Source organism: Schistocerca americana, chromosome 11 (assembly GCF_021461395.2).
Source record: "Schistocerca americana isolate TAMUIC-IGC-003095 chromosome 11, iqSchAmer2.1, whole genome shotgun sequence".
In the NCBI taxonomy this organism is placed as follows: domain Eukaryota; kingdom Metazoa; phylum Arthropoda; class Insecta; order Orthoptera; family Acrididae; genus Schistocerca; species Schistocerca americana.
The window spans coordinates 117203078-117224193 of NC_060129.1; the positions used below are offsets into that span (position 1 = coordinate 117203078).

The 21116-nt window shown below is 43.5% G+C and overlaps 1 protein-coding gene across 1 annotated transcript in view; it reads left to right on the forward strand.

Annotated features, from left to right (window-relative positions):
• The window catches only part of LOC124553636 (coiled-coil domain-containing protein 50), a 181849-nt gene that overhangs the window by 81655 nt on the left and 79078 nt on the right, over nt 1-21116 (forward strand). The window contains exon 2 of the mRNA XM_047127507.1: nt 15624-15686. Within this exon, the coding sequence (XP_046983463.1) occupies nt 15624-15686 (63 nt within the window). The remainder of the gene's footprint in view (nt 1-15623; nt 15687-21116) is intronic.

Consider the following 21116-nt stretch of genomic DNA (forward strand, 5'->3'; position numbering starts at 1 on the left):
GGTCCCGGGTTCGATTCCCGGCGGGGTCAGGTATTTTCCTACCTCGAGATGACTGGGTGTTGTCATCATTCATCCCGTTTACGGTCGGAGGAAGGCAATGCCAAACGACCTTGCCTAGTACGGCGGTGGGGACATTCACATCAGAAAACCGTTCGCTTGTACGTAAGCCTAACAGCTAAAATGCGGATTTAGTAAGATAAACCATATCCCTTTGGCTTCGACATAACTGTTTACTCGGTTTTAATATGGTAGACTTCGCGCACGCGTTAGTTTGGCGCATGTATTACAACAGTGGTCCATTCTGCGTACTCCCTATTCTGCGTCTGCACTTCTGTCATAAGAGTGAGCAATTTTGATTTGGTTTCTCTAGCTGCGTGATACAGCACTGTGACCCAGGGTTTTCAATGCGTGCCAGTGAGGCAGGCATGTGCGTGTGGACAAGAACTACGCAACTTAATATCTGCAGATGATAATTAAACGTCCACCTATAGTATCTGATTCGTAAGAAAGATGCAGTACTCATAAGTGATTTGTGAAGAGGCAGTTTACAAAACTGTTGGGCTGTTATACAGTAGGTTTAGCAAGTGGGGATGCTTGTGCAATTAAATTAGGGGAAAAGGTGGTGGAACTTGAAAAGTAGTGATACTACACTCCTGGAAATTGAAATAAGAACACCGCGAATTAATTGTCCCAGGAAGGGGAAACTTTATTGACACATTCCTGGGGTCAGATACATCACATGATCACACTGACAGAACCACAGGCACTTAGACACAGGCAACAGAGCATGCACAATGTCGGCACTAGTACAGTGTATATCCACCTTTCGCAGCAATGCAGGCTGCTATTCTCCCATGGAGACGATCGTAGAGATGCTGGATGTAGTCCTGTGGAACGGCTTGCCATGCCATTTCCACCTGGCGCCTCAGTTGGACCAGCGTTCGTGCTGGACGTGCAGACCGCGTGAGACGCCGCTTCATCCAGTCCCAAACATGCTCAATGGGGGACAGATCCGGAGATCTTGCTGGCCAGGGTAGTTGACTTACACCTTCTACAGCACGTTTGGTGGCACGGGATACATGCGGACGTGCATTGTCCTGTTGGAACAGCAAGTTCCCTTGCCGGTCTAGGAATGGTAGAACGATGGGTTCGATGACGGTTTCGATGTACCGTGCACTATTCAGCGTCCCCTCGACGATCACCAGTGGTGTACGGCCAGTGTAGGAGATCGCTCCCCACACCATGATGCCGGGTGTTGGCCCTGTGTGCCTCGGTCGTACGCAGTCCTGATTGTGGCGCTCACCTGCACGGCGCCAAACACGCATACGACCATCATTGGCACCAAGGCAGAAACGACTCTCATCGCTGAAGACGACACGTCTCCATTCGTCCCTCCATTCACGCCTGTCGCGACACCACTGGAGGCGGGCTGCACGATGTTGGGGCGTGAGCGGAAGACGGCCTAACGGTGTGCGGGACCGTAGCCCAGCTTCATGGAGACGGTTGCGAATGGTCCTCGCCGATACCCCAGGAGCAACAGTGTCCCTAATTTGCTGGGAAGTGGCGGTGCGGTCCCTTACGGCACTGCGAAGGATCCTACGGTCTTGGCGTGCATCCGTGCGTCGCTGCGGTCCGGTCCCAGGTCGACGGGCACGTGCACCTTCCGCCGACCACTGGCGACAACATCGATGTACTGTGGAGACCTCACGCCCCACGTGTTGAGCAATTCGGCGGTACGTCCACCCGGCCTCCCGCATGCCCACTATACGCCCTCGCTCAAAGTCCGTCAACTGCACATACGGTTCACGTCCACGCTGTCGCGGCATGCTACCAGTGTTAAAGACTGCGATGGAGCTCCGTATGCCACGGCAAACTGGCTGACACTGACGGCGGCGGTGCACAAATGCTGCGCAGCTAGCGCCATTCGACGGCCAACACCGCGGTTCCTGGTGTGTCCGCTGTGCCGTGCGTGTGATCATTGCTTGTACGGCCCTCTCGCAGTGTCCGGAGCAAGTATGGTGGGTCTGACACACCGGTGTCAATGTGTTCTTTTTCCATTTCCAGGAGTGTATTTTAGTTGTTAGTCGCCGTGAGGTTGTGAAAGAAGTGTTAAACGGTCTGCGTTGTGAGGCGCTGTGGTAAAGCCGTTGGGCATTAGGCCAGAGCTTACTCTTAAATTCAGAAAGCGTAAGTTTACAGGCGTGCCAAGCGTCGAACAGATTCTTTAGGCATACGTCTCACGTAGACACTGTAATGCTGGCACAGTCAGTGTTTGTACTTCGGCGCAGCATTCACAAATGGGTTGCCAGAGAAATAAGTAAAGGACGCGAGACACTATAATCTACGCAAACCGTCTGATGGCATAAGGGGTACGCGAACGGCGAGTTTCCAGTCTACAAATGACATACAATCAGTCCGCGGTCGCTGTTACTGGTCAATATAGAAGTTCCACTAGATCCTCTTTTCTCTCAAAGTTATACTCTAGATCGAGTTTCGGTCGCAGCCAACCCTCTGAATCAAATTTCCAATCTTGACACTCTGTATCTTCTCAGTTCTCATGTACACTTCGGTGCCGAAATTTTAATCCTAGATTACTAAGCCCTCGTAACATTTAAGATTGCAGTTGGTACCAATGCGCGGTTCCCGCCAGTCTGAATTTAGAAAATACTGTTTTGAAACCCAGCTAACTCTTTCTCATGAAGTAGTGAGCACTTTCGACAGGGACATAAAATTCACTCCATATTTTTAGAACCCTTTTTGATGATGTTCCTCACAACCGACTTATAAATTGAGTGACTAAATTCGTGATTTCCTGTCAAAAGGCCACAGTTCGTAATAGACGGAAAGCCGTAGAGTAAAATAGAAGTACCATCTGGCGTCCCCCAAGGAAGTGTTGCTGCCCATCTGCTGTCCCTGATCTACATAAGCGATTTAAGAGTCAGTCTGAGCAGTTCTTCTGCATTGTTTGTAGATAATGTCATTTTCCGTCATGTAAAGTCGTCAGTTATTCAGAATGAATTCTAGACGGATGTAGAAAAAGATACCTGCATTGTGCAAAACGTGGCAGGTGACTCTAAATATCGAGAAGTGTAAACTCATCCAAATGAATGCTAAACGGAAGCCGCAAAATTTTTTACACGATAAATTTCAAACATCTAGAGGCTGTACATTAAGGTGGAATACTTTCGGATTCAGTTCTACATCTACATTGATACTCCGCAAGCCACCCAACGGTGTGTGGCGGAGGGCACTTTACGTGCCACTGTCATTACCTCCCTTTCCTGTTCCAGTCGCGTATGGTTCGCGGGGAGAACGACTGTCTGAAAGCCTCCGTGCGCGCTCTAATCTCTCTAATTTTACATTCGTGATCTCCTCGGGAGGTATAAGTAGGGGGAAGCAATATATTCGATACCTCATCCTGAAATGCACCCTCTCGAAACCTGGCGAGCAAGCTACACCACGATGCAGAGCGCCTCTCTTGCAGAGTCTGCCACTTGAGTTTATTAAACATCTCCGTAACGCTATCACGGTTACCAAATAACCCTGTGACGAAACGCGCCGCTCTTCTTTGGATCTTCTCTATCTCCTCCGTCAGACCGATCTGGTACGGATCCCACACTGATGAGCAATACTCAAGTATAGGTCGAACGAGTGTTTTGTAAGCCACCTCCTTTGTTGATGGACCACATTTTCCAAGCACTCTCCCAATGAATCTCAACCTGGTACCCGCCTTACCAACAATTAATTTTATATGATCAGTCCACTTCAAATCGTTCCGCACGCATACTCCCAGATATTTTACAGAAGTAACTGCTACCAGTGTTTGTTCCGCTATCATATAATCATACAATAAAGGATCCTTCTTTCTATGTATTCGCAATACATTACATTTGTCTATGTTAAGGGTCAGTTGCCACTCCCTGCACCAAGTGCCTATCCGCTGCAGATCTTCCTGCATTTCGCTGCAATTTTCTAATGCTGCAACTTCTCTGTATACTACAGCATCATCCGCGAAAAGCCGCATGGAACTTCCGACACTATCTACTAGGTCATTTATATATATTGTGAAAAGCAATGGTCCCATAACACTCCCCTGTGGCACGCCAGAGGTTACTTTAACGTCTGTAGACGTCTCTCCATTGATAACAACATGCTGTGTTCTGTTTGCTAAAAACTCTTCAATCCAGCCACGTTACGAATAACTTAAGTTGGAACGCTCACAGAGATAATGTTGTGGGGAAAGCTAACACTGCCACGCATTCGCAGAACACTTAGGTGCAACAGGTCTACTAAACTGACTTTAAATACGCTTGTCCGCCCTATTCTGGAGTATTGCTGTGCGGATCAGATACGATTGACAAGAGGACATTGAAAAAGTTAAGAGCAACTTGTTTTGTATTACCAAGAAATTGGAGTGTGCCAGGGATGTGATACAGGAACTGGGCTGGCAGTCATTAAAACAAAGCTGCTCCTCGCAGCAGGACCTTCACATGAAATATCGATCATCCACTTTCTCCTCAGCTTCCGAAAATATTTCGTTAGCGCCCGCTTACATAGGGAGAAATGATATAAGAGAAATGAGAGGTTGCGCGGGAAGATTTGTATTTCCCCGCGCGCTGTTGGAGACTGGAAAGGTAGACAATTAGCTTAAAGGTGATTCGTTGCTCTCCTCCTCTCTCTCTCTCTCCCCCCCCCCCCCCCCATTCACTTAATTATGAATTGCAGGGTAATCATGTAGGTTGCCAGTATTGGTGGTATTATAATTCTAATTAACTAGGTCACAAACTTCGTTTGAATAATATATGGAGTGGTGAAATTTACGATGGTTTCATAACAACGAAAAATTTTCCTCTCCTTTTAGTGTCTAGTGCTAAATGCAGTTTTTAGGGAGTGTTGTGGCCAAAATGCATGGAGGTGTATAATTAATTAAAATGAAACGGCGATCACGAAGGATGTTTGTACTAATTCCTGCATTAAAGTATGGAAGCAAAGATTGATGAGAAAAATAAGTAACGGACAAATGCAGCCTTCTCGCTAGCTAGCAGTTCGGCTTACCACGGGCCAGTTAACGAATAAAACATGTAAGTAATGTTGTAGAGCACACGTTCAGTGTGTTACAAAATTTGTGAAATATTGTTCGGTGTCTGTAAACTTTGGATAAGTTCTAAATTTAGATTCGTGGCGTTGGGGGATAAATAATGGAATAAAGGCGCAATGCAAATCGCTATTATGATTTTAGTCCTATAGAAAGTCTGTGGTTGGTTGAAGGATAACAGTTGTGCAAATTATTAAATATAATAATGAAATAAATTAATAATGAAATAAATCGTTGCTGGCAACAGTATGGATGTATGACTAGAGCAGAGGCATTGCAAGCAATTGTTATAGATTTTGTCCACTAGAATCTTAAATTGACCGAAAATTAAGTAACGCATTGGCGACATCGTAGTATAACTGTGTCCACTGGGGAAACTGGAAGTGTTTACAGTACGGTGTGACCCATTGACACTACTGAATATTCAGGGTGGCAATTCTTGTGGAAAACCTGTTCTCAGGGAATTAGATTTTACCTGGAAAATCTCAAGGAATTATAAAAATTTCATATAATTCTTGCGTTTTAACCTAGAATTGAAATTTAATTTTGAGTTTATAATCAGTGCTATTTATGAGTTACTGATGTTTAAAAACTGTCTGGTGTAAATCAGCAGAGGAAAGAAGTCATTGTGGTAGGCTGTCTCCCCCACCCCACCCCTGCTCACCGTTAATTTATCTGAAGCTTATTGACAATCTTCCTCCTCGCCACACCTGGAAATCTCGGATTTGTCCAAAGTTTCAGTAGCTACCCAGATATTGCGTCGTTAGAGATCGAGGAATCAAATTTCCGCGCTGAGTAAAGTGTATTGTAGTTCATGGAACACAGGAGTAAAGGAAATAGGTAACCAACATATTGGTAGATCCAGCACTCAAACGTTGTGCAGTGTATTAAATGGTTTTAGGGCAATGTATCACCAAATGTGTAAGATTCGGCTACTAAGTACAAACGTCTGAATCTGAAGACCTACAAGGGATAAAACCTCCTTCACGGGTTCACAACAGTCAATGCGTTGTTCTCCAACGACGTTTCAGCAGGTTCCGTACTTCCTATCTTCAGGCGAAGACTTATCTTCGCCTGAAGATGGCAAGTAAGAAACTTGTTGAAACGTTGCTGGAGAACAACGCATTGACTAGGCTGTAAACACGAGATTTTATAATAGATTCGCCGAGGGAGCCAGCATTCCCATACAGCGTTTGAACCACTTTCCCAACGGTAAATGATACGAACTGATACGTTAGTTGATGATTCGTGGATTCTTCATTACGCAGAACAACCGATATAGCTGACGGAAGAATTTTCCGGACCAAGTAAGACGGAAACAGCATGGGTTTGTGGTAGTCTTGTGGTGTTGGACTGATTCATTGTATCCAAAAATGTAACTAAACATAACTTTCCTGATTTCATGGAGAAATCTGGTTTGTTGCTGCAGTATTTTTCTGCCTGGCCGTTAAGATTGCTGGAGCATACCATACAGGAGTGCCTACCATCATCGCAGAGTAGTTCCACGTAGAGAAACAGTGTTGGTGGGCAAGATATCACATAACTGGGAAAAAGCATTTCCTCAGTTGACAGTGTTATTCACAAGCCACAAGCAGGCAAATTGTCGGTAACTGCTCACTTTAAGTACTGTGAAGTTTAGCCAAAAATCAAGAAATTCGCTTGATATCCCAATTGATTTACTTCATGAGCGGTTGTATAATGTACTAAAGTACAGTAACACTCCAAATTATGGAGCAAATGTACTAATATTGTTTTTTCAGCATAATAAAAAGTTCTGAATATGAGTAGTTTAAAGGCTTCACGAAATTACGGGAATACAGCTATTTTCAAATTCTATTACTCAGCGAGCTTCTTACCCTATATTGGCAGACCACAAATGTAATTTCTTGCATGTGCATGTAATATAAATACAGATTGTACATCTGTCTTAACTACTGCTCATTTTTTAAATCTATTAGTAACAATTTTCTGACCACCCTCCGGTTTCACAGTATTTCTGATTCATAAATGAAGGAACTAACTTTATAAAATTTTTAAAGCGTCTACAGCAAATTAAAGCGTATAGCAATAATAACTTAGCAATCGCTTTAACTGAATTTTATGAGATTGTTTTTAAACCCTTACCGCCTATTGTCCACCATGAAAGCTTGAACGCCCGTTAGCGGGACTGGGTCAACAATTCTTTACACGGTTCTACAGAGTTGCGAAGCTGGGAATTACGTCATGGTTACTATCACTCACCCAACAGACCCTGATATGTATAAAGGTGGTCTGGTGCTATGAACATGGGTCCAGAAATGCATCGTTGCCAGTGTGGATGGCGCTGACGAATGAGAATCCCTGACCACGTACCTTGCGTTCCTTGTGGGTTGCAGGCTGTGTGACTGACTGAGGCAGCGTACTGTAAGCAGCAGAATGGTCCGGTATTCATGTCTGGAACAAGCAGAGATTGTGTTCGTGTACGGGCAAGCAGATGGAAACGGTAGAGGGGCAACAAGACTATGCCAAAACAAGTACTCACACCAACCAAATCACTCAACCTTTAATGTCCTCTGTGGGCGTTTGTACGATCATGGGTCCTTTCAAACGGCCGTGCAGGGAGGTGGCGGACTGTGTATACACAGGATTTGCAGGACAGATGGAAACTGTCGAGAGACAGCACGGCTATACAAAAAAGTACCTTCAGGCACCAACTATATCATACAATATTTCAAGCCCTTTTTGGGCGTTTGAGAGGTCACGCGTCCTTTCAGACAGATGAACGTGCAGGGAGTAGGCGGACTGTACGTACTCCAGATTTGGAGGACCGGGTTCTACTTCTCGAACGTTTCCATCTGTTCTGCCTTAGACAAGCGCCAACTATGCGTGTTCCCGACGTGAATACCGGACCATTCTGCTGCTTACAGTATGCTGTGTCAATCGCACAACTTGCACAACACAGAACATATACGGCACGTGGTCAGAGGAACTGTCATTTGCCAGCGCAATGCATTTCTGGACGCATTTTTATAGGACTGTTTTTCCTCCATTTCCAGTCAGAAATCCGTCCATGCAGTTAGTCATGTATGTAATGTAATGTGTGTATGTAATGTAATGTGTGTATGTAATGTAATGTGTGTATGTAATGTAATGTGTGTATGTAATGTAATGTGTGTATGTAATGTAATGTAATGTAATGTGTGTATGTAATGTAATGTAATGTAATGTGTGTATGTAATGTAATGTAATGTAATGTGTGTATGTAATGTAATGTAATGTGTGTATGTAATGTAATGTAATGTGTGTATGTAATGTAATGTAATGTGTGTATGTAATGTAATGTAATGTAATGTGTGTATGTAATGTAATGTAATGTAATGTGTGTATGTAATGTAATGTAATGTAATGTGTGTATGTAATGTAATGTAATGTAATGTGTGTATGTAATGTAATGTAATGTAATGTGTGTATGTAATGTAATGTAATGTAATGTGTGTATGTAATGTAATGTAATGTAATGTGTGTATGTAATGTAACGTAATGTAATGTGTGTATGTAATGTAACGTAATGTAATGTGTGTATGTAATGTAACGTAATGTAATGTGTGTATGTAATGTAATGTAATGTAATGTGTGTATGTAATGTAATGTAATGTAATGTGTGTATGTAATGTAATGTAATGTAATGTAATGTAATGTGTGTATGTAATGTAATGTAATGTAATGTAATGTAATGTGTGTATGTAATGTAATGTAATGTAATGTAATGTAATGTGTGTATGTAATGTAATGTAATGTAATGTAATGTGTGTATGTAATGTAATGTAATGTAATGTGTGTATGTAATGTAATGTAATGTAATGTGTGTATGTAATGTAATGTAATGTAATGTAATGTAATGTAATGTGTGTATGTAATGTAATGTAATGTGTGTATGTAATGTAATGTAATGTAATGTAATGTAATGTGTGTATGTAATGTAATGTAATGTAATGTAATGTAATGTGTGTATGTAATGTAATGTAATGTAATGTGTGTATGTAATGTAATGTAATGTGTGTATGTAATGTAATGTAATGTAATGTGTGTATGTAATGTAATGTAATGTAATGTGTGTATGTAATGTAATGTAATGTAATGTGTGTATGTAATGTAATGTAATGTGTGTATGTAATGTAATGTAATGTAATGTAATGTGTGTATGTAATGTAATGTAATGTAATGTAATGTGTGTATGTAATGTAATGTAATGTAATGTAATGTGTGTATGTAATGTAATGTAATGTAATGTAATGTGTGTATGTAATGTAATGTAATGTAATGTAATGTAATGTGTGTATGTAATGTAATGTAATGTAATGTAATGTAATGTGTGTATGTAATGTAATGTATGTAATGTAATGTATGTAATGTAGTGTGTGTGTGTATGTAATGTAATGTAATGTGTGTGTGTGTGTGTGTGTGTGTGTGTGTGTGTGTGTGTGTGTGTGTGTGTGTGTGTGTATGTGTGTGTATGTGTGTGTATGTGTGTATGTGTGTGTGTGTGTATGTGTGTGTGTGTGTGTGTGTGTGTGTGTGTGTGTGTGTGTGTGTGTGGGGGGGGGGGGGGGGTGGTATGTATGTCTCCGCCTTAAGAGTTATTGATGATGAGTCGTGCAAGCAGGATAGTTTTGTAGATATTTTGTATGTTGTGTACAAATTAGTAATTTTTTAATGTTCTTATTCGGTGCTACACAAGTCGTATCTGAAGTGCTGCAAAATAAGAGAACGCATCATCTTAATTGTTCAATATTGTTACTTGTTTGGTGTGAGCATTGTCTTGTTTCCTTTCAGACAGGTACGTATCAGTGGGTAAGTTTTATATACCTACAAACTAGAAGTGCTTTGGATGTTTTATACTTTTGCCCTAGTTAATTTGTTGAATTATTTATATGCATTTCATTTCGATGTGCTTCATACCAAAATCACAAATGGTTTCAACATTGTTGGCGTGTCCCTTCAGTAATGAACCCTAATTATCCATAGTTGAGGTAATGAAGTGAAGTGTACTAAAAGGTGTCTACAAGTAGAAGCGTGTGTGATTTCGCAGGTGGCATATAATGAATTAATGTCAGAACAGGAAGTTGGACGGGGGGGGGAGGAGGAGGAGGAGGAGGGAGGGAAATCTGTAGGAGTATTTGTTAATTTTTAACACACACTACTGACAAAGCAGGCAGGGGATTTTCTCCATGGCCGTCTAGAGGGAATTCCTATCCGTGTCACCTCTAGCAATGCTCTGTGTGGAAACACAGTTGGAATTACACATGAAAACAGTACATACAGGCACAACCAGTTGGTATAATACCCAGATAAGAGGGAAGTGCAGTACTAATAGAAGCACGGAAGAAAGTCTTCCCATTTAAAGATATCATAAAGGATTGCTGATGTAAATTACGGAATCAAGAGCTATATTGGGTTCTTCAAATCGCCGCTTTCATTTTAATTGGAGGAAACCATTTGTAATTTTTAATGTTTAAGTTCGTTCAGTTAATTGCTGCCTGCAGTGTTGCATGTGCTGTTGTGTACCCTTCACGTCCCCAGCTGATTGTCCAAACAATATCCCCTGTCGCACTGCCCATCTGCTCAACTGCCAGTGGTGACCGCTGCTAGTTCCGGAGGAAAAGGCCTGTTCCCAACTTCTCTCTGTTTCATGCAGGCGGCTGGACAGTGCTCAGCGTTGTGGTACAGACTGTCATTTCACATATGTAAAGGTACCATAGTGTAAGTTACTCTAATCTGATGGATACGCAGAAAAAACTTTGACTGGGAGACAGTTTCATTCCTCAGTTTGACACCGTAAAATGTGTTCCGGGCATGAATTGCTCTGTAGATAATAAACAGCTGGAAATATTATGAAATGTACAAACAGCCGAAATGAGTAGCATTTAGGTTCGTCACTTAAGCTACTCATTCTTGAGGGAATCTTTGTGTAACTGTTCAGCCAGATGCTCGTGTCAAGGGCTGGACTCCCCCCCCCCCCCCCCCCCTCCCCCCGAAACAAATCTGGCTTCTAATTGATGTGCATTCGGTCATCTTCTAGGAGCCTCACCCTGTCATTTGAAACACACATTCGTAGCTAATATTCCCGTTGGATTGATGCCAAGGACGTCCCGGCCCCCAATCAATGAATAGTATTAAAACTTTTTCATTTTGAGTGTCGAATCCTTTCATTAGGTATGAATGATTTAATACTGAAGTGTTCTGCAGAACAGAAACAGTTTCCATATCGTATCCAAGAAATTTTTCAGCGTAAGTGCGCCATCTTAATTCTCGTATTTCACCAGGTGAATTATTACTTACATTGACAATGTGGAGATATTTTACAGCTTAACAGTAAAGTTCTTTACGACATTGTTACTTTTGGGGTAGGCGACGTAATTCTTATGGTGTCACCACATATTCTGTAACTCAACAGTTACCACATTCCATCTGTTAACCACAGATCGAAATAACAGTAAAGCGAAGAAGGTTCTGGTGGCAGCACAAAGAAAATACCATATGGCAGCAACATGGTGTACTGCAATGATACGGAACTTGGCTCAGTTGCAGATGACAGATTCTAAATGAATAACAGCTATACAGAAAGTTAAAAAAAAATAGAATAGCTCGTGTTCACAAGGTACAAAAATTTTTCAGTTATTAAATTACTTAAAAACTGAAAGCCATGTGTACAGGCAGTAAAAAGCAACTTCTCCTGTTAATTGATACAAAGTAAAACGCTACCTGAGGGCACCTAAACAAAAGAAACTTTCTTGTTAACAAGCTGGGACGTAAGGAGGCTTAAACCTCAATATGAATACTAGACTTACTGTTGAACAGTAGATTTTCTATTGGCGTGGATTATAGATCCCATTTATTAGAACAAAGACCATCCGTCTGTCGACGTCTTGTAATTCTTCATACTTAAGCTACGTTATGTTCAGAACTGAAGAAGTCGCCCGGATCATGCAACGCGAATGTTCTCGCGAAAACACTTCGATAATTTCCGAGGAAATGTTAATTTGCTGAAGTTAAGGCAGTTTGACGGCAGCTCACGTGGCTCACTCGGTAGCGTCGGAATAAGGTAATCAGTGGATCGCTTGTTCGAATCTCGATAATGCCTCTCTTCGTTCAATTTGAATAATCTATTAAGTTAAACTATATGGTAATCAACACATATTCAATACATCTTGTTTCTGATTATATATCGCATGTATTTCAAATACACATTCTCAAGTATCGGTATTTTATAAAATATTGTTTAAATCCCTTAACATCTTAATTATTAGTCTTCTGATAAAATATCGATGACTTAGAATTTGTATTCATGATAACTACAGTTACACGTGAGATTTGTCATTAAAGATGGGCAATTTTTCATTAAAATCGGTTCAGACGTATTAATTAGCATATTAGATGACTTAGATATTAGAACCAGCACCGTCATTGATTACTAGATTCATTGCCCACTGATACTAACGAGCCACGCGTGCCGTCTTGAAAAAAATTTTAATTTTAGTGAATTACAGTTCCTCGGAAATCTAAAGTAGTTTTTGTCTAATTTGGAATTGAACCCAACTGCTTTCGTAGACTGACGTTTTAGTTCTGAACATTTACGATAACTGCTTAGGTAGGTAAAAATTACTGACAATACTTACAATTCGTAGCTGACTTTGACAGACGTTCACCATGTAACACGCACTCAATATAATTGCCCCTCATCTCAGTCTGCTTGCCCCACACACAGACGGAAGGCATAGCGCAGTCAGCTCGTCCATCTCGCGAGGACCGCCCTATAACACGGATGCTGTCTCCTCTCGCGTTGCGTACCGCATGCAATGACAGAGGTGCAACAGTGGCAACGGTATGCACTTGGAGTGGAATTGCTCAGTCGCCACCATAGGGAGGGTGAAGACTTCATTCATAACATCCTCACTATGCACGAAACCTGAGCTCAGCCGTACCAGAATGGTTTTTGTAGCATACGATATCCGTGGTTCAACCCTGCATCACGCTGTACCGCAGGGGCAGGCTGTCATTGCAGTCTACTGCAGCAGCTTGTTGCGACTTAACCTTCGTTCCGCCCTGAGCAGAAAGCGGCGCGGCGCCATCTTCTGTTACTGCTTCCCATCGTCCTCCAGGACAGGGCAGGATGGCAAACGGAGCGAGCCCGTGCAAAAACTCTTGTGTGCTTCGGGGTGGGAGATAATAGAACATCCGCCGTATTCACCAGATATGAGTGCAAGCGATTGCGACCTGTTCGCCAAAATGAAGAGACTTCTTCGTGGCACTATCCATGTCCTTCTGAGATATCGACAGAGATGGACGCTTTGATACCTTCCTTCCATGTGATATACACACATCAAAAAATGTTTTTCATCACCTCGGTTCAGAGAGTTCCGGAACCTGTACAGAAAATTGGAAGAGATGACCATAAACATTTCCTCCCTTTTTATTGCTCATGAAAAACACACATTGCATGTTGTACCACCATACATAAAGACCTCTAATACCCACTAGCACGCTATCTTTCATTGATGCATGCTTGAATTCGTCGTGTGGCGTACTATCCCCAAGTTCATCAAGGCACTGCTGGTCCAAATTGTCCCACTCATCAGCGGCCGTTCGGCGTAGATCCTTCAGAGTGGTCGGCGGGTCACGTCATCCATAAATAGCCCTTTTCAGTCTATCCCAGACATGTTAGATATGGTTCGTGTTCGGAGAACATGCTGGCCACTCTAGTCGAGCGATGTCGTTATGCTGAATGAAGTCATTCACAGGATGTGCAGTATCAGGGCGCGAATTTTCAAGAAGGCGAATGCCTCTCTAATATGCTGCCGATACGGTTGCACTATCGGAGGATGGCATTCACGTATCTTACAGCCGTTACGGTGCCTTCCATGACCACCAGCGGCGTACGTCGGCCCCACGTAATGCCACCCCAATACAGCGGGGAACATCCACCTTGCTGCAGTCTAAGGCGTTCAGCCAGTTGCCTTCAAACACGTCTCCGACGATTGTCTGGTTGAAGGCATATGCTACACTAATGTATGAAAAGAACGTGATGCCAATCTTGAGCGGTCCATTCGGCATGATGTTGGGTGCATCTGTGCCGCGCTGCATGCTGTTGTGGTTGCAAAGATGTACCTCGCCATCGACGTCGGGAGTGAAGTTGCGCATCATGCAGCCTATTGCGCACAGTTTGAGTCGTAACACGACGTCCTGTGGCTGCATGAAAAGCATTATTAAACATGGTGGCGTTGCTGTCAGGGTTCCTCAGAGTAATAATCCGTAGGTAGCGGTCATCCACTGCAGTAGTAGCCCTTCGGGGGTCTGAGCGAGGCATGTCATCTACACATTGTCTCTCTGTATCTCCTCCATGTCCGAACAACATCGCTTTGGTTCACTCAGATACGCCTGGACATTTCCGTTGTTGAGAGCCCTTCCTGGCGCAGAGGAACAATGCGGTCTTGACCGTCTAGGCATGGCTGAACTACAAACACGAGCCGTGTATCTCCTTTCTGGGGAATGACTGGAACTGATCGGCTGTCAGACCCCCTCCGTTTAATAGGCGCTGCTCGTGCATGGTTTACCGAGCGAGGTGGCGCAGTGGTTAGACACTGGACTCGCATTCGGGAGGACGACGGTTCAATCCCGCCTCCGGCCATCCCGATTTAGGCTTTCCGTGAGTTCCCTAAATCACTCCAGGCAAATGCCGGGATGGTACCTCTGAAAGGGCACGGCCGACTTCCTTCCCTAACCCGATGAGACCGATGACCTCGCTGTCTGGTCTCCTTCCCCAAACAACCCCAACTCGTGCATGGTTATTTAGGTCTGTGGGCGGGTTTAGTGACATCTCTGAACAGTCAGAGGGACTGTCTGTGATAGAATATCCACAGTCAATGTTTTCCTAGCTCTGGGAACTGGGGTGATGCAAAACTTTTTTGGTGTGTAGAAATGGGACGATTATGTTGTGGACATGAGATACGGTGAAAGTCTGTAAGGTCAGCAGTGATTTAAGTCACTATTTTCTAACCAACTCATTTACAAAAGGAACAAATATCAGATTGTCGGGTGTTCCCCTTGTTAATAAATGTAGCGTCCACGAAGGCTACTTTCCAAGATCGTATTTACCTTGGAAAGAGCAGAGTTCGTAAGATAACGCAGGTATGTGCGCAGACTTAATCGTTCCCTCCGCCCCTTCCGTTACCCCCATAACAGCCTTTGAAAGGATAGAGTACCACTTCTGGTGGGGTGCTTAAAAAGATGAAACGTTAAGCTTACACGGTGATTCAGAGCAGCAGATGAGGGTAGACAGTGCTCAACCAATGCTGGTTCGCATGTGGCCCCCCCTTCCCCAGGGTAGCGCTGTTGTCTCCTCCTCCCCACCACTTCGTCCTCCCCAGCTCCCCTCGGCCGCACTTAACCTGTGTGTGTGTGTGTGTGTGTGTGTGTGTGTGTGTCGCAGCAGCTCTGCATGTCGCACGCACGCCCGCTTGCTGGCTGACGTAGCAACCCCCGCATGTTTCAGTGTGTCGCGAGTGGCTGGTGAAGGAAGACGGCGCTCTGGCATACAGGCTGCAGTCGGAGGAGAGTAAGTACAGCAACAGCGAGACACAACCCACCGTGGTATTAGACAGTTGTAATTAGTGCCGCTACCCACGGAGATTCAAGTGTATTTACATTTACTACGAAAATATTCTAATGCTTCAATGCTGAACTGATTTACATTGGAAAAAAATTAGTTCATGTTTTGGCCACCAGGTGCAAATCTGGCGCTGTAAATGCAAGAATGGCGTATAGAAATGTTTCCGTGTGTAATAAATTGGGAACGAGATGTAGCCAGGAGATGTCAAACAAGTGAGAATGGGATCGCGTTGACTCCCTTGACCGCCGCTTACACAATGTAAGTATGAGCACGGGAGACGTCGAAGAGTTGCTGTGCAGCATCTGGTGGCCAAAACAGGAGCTAATTTTTTCCAGCGTACATTGGTGGAGCAGTAACGCATTAGAAAATCTACAAAGTTTCGCTGCCATACGATAATTAAATCACACAGTGGACCTCTGAGTAGTTGCACTTAAATTACAGCTGCCCCCAGCTTTCCATTCTTTACAGCAGATACATTTAAGACATTAGGACGCTATTACACTATCATATTTCTGTGTCAAAGTTGACATGTCAAATATTTGTCAAAGGAATTCGATAGTGTAATAGGGAACTTTGTCAAATCTCGCCTGTCGTCAAATATGATCAAATCTAAGGCGTCGCAGTAGATTTGATTATAAAAGTCGCTTGTCTTCTGTTCACTGCAATGTGAAATGTTACCACTTGAAGCGCTAGCATCGCTGCAGCGTTCTGTCACTATAGTGTGTCTGTAAACATGGCTACGAAGTTTAGTTTGTGTGTGCCGTAAACTACAAAATTAATAGAAATTAATGAAGCTGAAGAGGTGCTTTACAACATAAGGCACCGTGAGTACAAAAACAGATTAAGAAGACTGGAGAGAACCAAAATTGCGTCGGTCATTAGCCGTGAGATACGTCACAGGCCCACGGCTGCAAATATATCTCCAATCTTATTAATCTATTTTTGCACTCACGATGCCCCACATTGTAAAGAGTCTCATCAGCTTAATACATTTGGATTAATTTGGTAGTTGTGGGACACAAAGTAATTATTACTTTAAGAGCTATTTTTATTGTAGATTAATGTACGTCAAGTGCATTTAATATTTACTCTCGGATATTGGTCCTATAGTGTTCCATGAATTGCTTCAACGTTTCAGGTATTGTAGTAAATGTGCACTGTGGTATTAGTGTGCTGTACTGTAAGCTAGAGTAACACACTCTCTCTCTCTCTCTCTCTCTCTCTCTCTCTCTCTCTCTCTCTAACAAGAAATCGGAATCTTACTGTTTATTCTGCAGATATAGCAGTTCTGAAGTATTATGCTTGGAGTGTGACGACGCTTCACTGAGCAAATGTTGAAATGTATGCTCATCCATTCTTAAGTAATTTTTGTACGACTTATGCCCTCCACTAGAAGCTCACGTAACAAATTTTGCCGAATGCCTTCGTTTCGTCGTAAAACTCACTGCTTCATCCAGGTAGGTGTTTTTTTTTTTTTAAATACAGTGCTGCGTGGTACATGCAACTACTGCATGACGAAAAATGACAGTGTAATACCCCTTTCTAGCGCCACGTCAAATATCTGTGTGAAACAAATTTGACGAATATCTGATCATCTTTGATCAAATCTTGGACAAAAAATGATAGTGTAATACCGGCCTTACCGAATGCCCCTCAGTGATTTTTCGTCGTACTTAACGGGATCACACCCTGCCTATCTAACCCATGTTACTTTAGGCAAGTATTTGACCTATTTCTGAAAAAACTATTTGCAGGACATTGTACGCCAGTTTTCATGTTAGTTTCGTACGATCTCGTCAATTTGGCAAATGTTGCTTCTGGCTATGTACTGTAGAGATGTGAAATGTAAGAGCCACGTAGGCTCGATTGTAGGAAGAAGTGGCGGGCTGCAGTTCGTCGTAAGGGTACTGGAAAACTAGGTTGCATCTAAAAGATATTGCATACATGTTTTGCGAATGCTGCTGGAAAACTGCTAAAAGTAGTGGAACCCACATTAGACCGGACCACCATGGGACATAAAGCGTCTACAAAGAATAGTGAAACAATTGTTATGCGAAGTGTTATGTGCCATTACTTAACAAAGCGCGTTTTCAGTACTATTGTGTTCTTGGCATTCCGTTGCACGGCCCTATACATGTTATGAGTGCCATATCACGGAGAAAACGTTTTACACTTCCTAGATGTTGCACGTCTTTACTAAGCAGTGCTTCTTCGGGTGTTGAATGTGGCAAGCATCGGTCTCACCCATTCACTTGATGCACAGTCCATGTGGTGAAGGCTGAATCAAAGCTTTTGGTTGTATCCGTAAAACATCTCTGTAACGAAAGGAGATAATTTAGGTTCAAGTCAGTAAAGACAACATGGTGCCGGGAAGATTCTATGGAAAGCATATTCTTCGGAAGCATAGGGAGTTCTACGATAAACTTTGCAATATCTGGTCCAAAGAATGGAGCTGTGTGGGGAAACAAGAGTTACGCCTACCCGAAAAAATTTGAAGTTGTATAATTCTTGTTGAATTATAACATTCATTCGAAAGTATGTGTGTGAAAGTACTGCCCATAAGGTGAAACCACCTTTTAGCACACCCTTACAGCAACACACACTCCTTCGTTAATGTGTGCTAGTAACTTTGACCACCAAAATTCTAAAAAATACCGATTTTTTGGTTAAGTTCTACTGAAAATTTATTCTACTACATTGTTTTAAAATTTTTCTAAATTTTAAAATATAAAATAACTGACTAGATGAAAATATTTTCAAAAGGTGGGCATGAAGTAAGCCACTAACCTCCCCTGGTATTGCGATGGTGAAGAATCAGAATTGACATACGCCAACTGTCCCACTTGAACACACAATTTAAGGTTACAATCTAGGCCTAAAATTTCAGACACAGATTTTGTCAAGGTTGCACACATCATGCATTTAAAGAATGTAAAAAAGAATAGATACATTTAAAAGTGACGACAGCCACGGTACATGTGAAAGTATCATCAAATTAAGTTCTCACCCTCAGGATTCCACAGATTGCTTGTAAATTTTAAAAATCTAGCGCAGTCAGCGTTTTGAGTGTAAAAACATGGACAGATTAGACTGCAATAGCTTAGCTGAGTGTAAAAACTTTGTCTACCATGTAGCGAGTATGGGTTCGATTCCCGTCGGAGTTTACCTTCTCCGCTCGTGGACTGGGTGTCGTGCTGTCCTCATCACCGACACGTAAGTTGTCCATTGTGGCGTCACCTGAAATAAACTTGCAACTCTGCCGCCGAACTCTCCCTGATGGGGGGCCTCCTGGCCACAAATGACACAATTTCGTTTTTGTTTTTTTGTCTTCAAAAGATAGTCTTCGCCCTAATATAGGCGGAGCCAACAGACTGAGCCTCGACCGGATCTCAAAAACTTATTTCACCAGTATCTTATCACTTACACTACTGACCATTAAAATTGCTACACCAAGAAGAAATGCAGATGATAAACGGGTATTCATTCGACAAATATATTATACTAGGACTGACACGTGATTAAGTTATCACGCAATTTAGGTGCATAGATAATGAGAAACCAGTACCCAGAACCACCACCTCCGGCCGTAATAACGGCCTTGATACGCCTGGGCATTGAGTCAAACGGAGCTCGGATGGCGTGTACAGGTACAGCTGCCCGTGCAACTTCCACACGATACCACAGTCCATCAAGAGTAGTGACTGGCGTATTGTGACGAGCCAGTTGCTCGGCCACCATTGACCAGACGTTTTCAGTTGGTGAGAGATCTGCAGAATGTGCTGGCCAGGGCAGCAGTCTAACTTTTTCTGTATCCAGAAAGGCCCGTACAGGACCTGCTACATGCGGTCGTGCATTATCCTGCTGAAATGTAGGGTTTCGCAGGCACCGAATGAAGGGTAGAGCCACGGGTCGTAACACATCTGAAATGTAACGTACACTGTTCAAAGTGCCGTGAGTGCGAACAAGAGGTGACCGAGACGTGTAATCAATGGCACCCCATACCATCACGCCGGGTGATACGCCAGTACGGCGAGGACGAATACGCGCCTCCAATGTGCGTTCACCGCGATGTCACCAAACACGGATGCGACCATCGTGATGCTGTAAACAGAACCAGGATTCATCCGAAAAAATGTTTTGCCATCGCGCACCCAGATTCGTCGTCGAGTACACCATCGCAGGCGCTCCTGTCTGTGATGCAGCGTCGAGGGTAACCGCAGCCTCGGTCTCCGAGCTGATAGTCCGTGCTGCTGCAAACGTCGTCGAACTGTTCGTGCAGATGGTTGTTGTCTTGCAAACGTCCCCACCTGTTGACTCAGGGAAAGAGACGTGGCTGCACGATCAGTTACGGCCATGCGGGTAGGATGCCTGTCATCTAGACTGCTAGTGATACGGGGCCGTTGGGATCCAGCACTACATTCCGTATTACGCTCCTGAACCCACAGATTCCATATTGATGTAATTCATTGGATCTCGACCAATGCGACCAGCAATGTCGCGTTACGATAAACCGCAATCTCGATAGGCTACAACCCGACCATTATCAAAGTCGGAAACGTGATGGTACGCATTTCTCCTCCTTACACGAGGCATCACAACAACGTTTCACCAGGCAACGCCGGTCAAGTGCTGTTTGTGTATGAGAACTCAGATGGAAACTTTCCTCATGTCGACACGTTGTAGGTGTCGCCACCGGCGCCAACGTTGTGCGAATGTTCTGAAAAGCTAATCATTTGCATATCACAGCATCTTCTTCCTGTCCGTTAAATTTCGCGTGTAGCACGTCATCTTCGTGGTGTAGCAATTTTAATGGCCAGTAGTGTACCTTCCACTTTTCGCAGTAGTTCTCCGCCATATCTTCCGGTACTAGCACTGCTGGAAAAAGAAAAGATACTGGCAAAGCTGCGAGGGCAAGTCAGTCGTGCGTGGACGGCTCAGTCAGAAGAGAACTTAGTCGCGAAAGCGAAGGTCCTACGTTAGAGTCCCGGACTGGCACATCGTTTGGCAGACAGGAAGTTTCTATGTTAATATACTCAAGTTGTCAACAGAACGCGGAGAAATCTCGACACATCTTAAAGTACACAGGACTGAACAAATTTCGATGACCCTCAGAGCGTAGAGGCAGACGGTATGACAAAACGATACTTAAGGTTAAGCGTTCCCCCTGCCCTTCGAAGTGTGACAATAAGGTGCGTATCGCCAATTCCTTCCACATTTCCACCTAAACTGGCACTAGGCATCTAATGTCGGCCAGACAGTTTACTCACACAGGAAGGAGATAATCGTAATTCTAATTGTGGTGGTGGTGGTGGTAGTGGTGGTGGTGGTGGTGGTAGTGGTGGTGGTGGTGAGTTCGAAGACTGCTATGCATGCTAC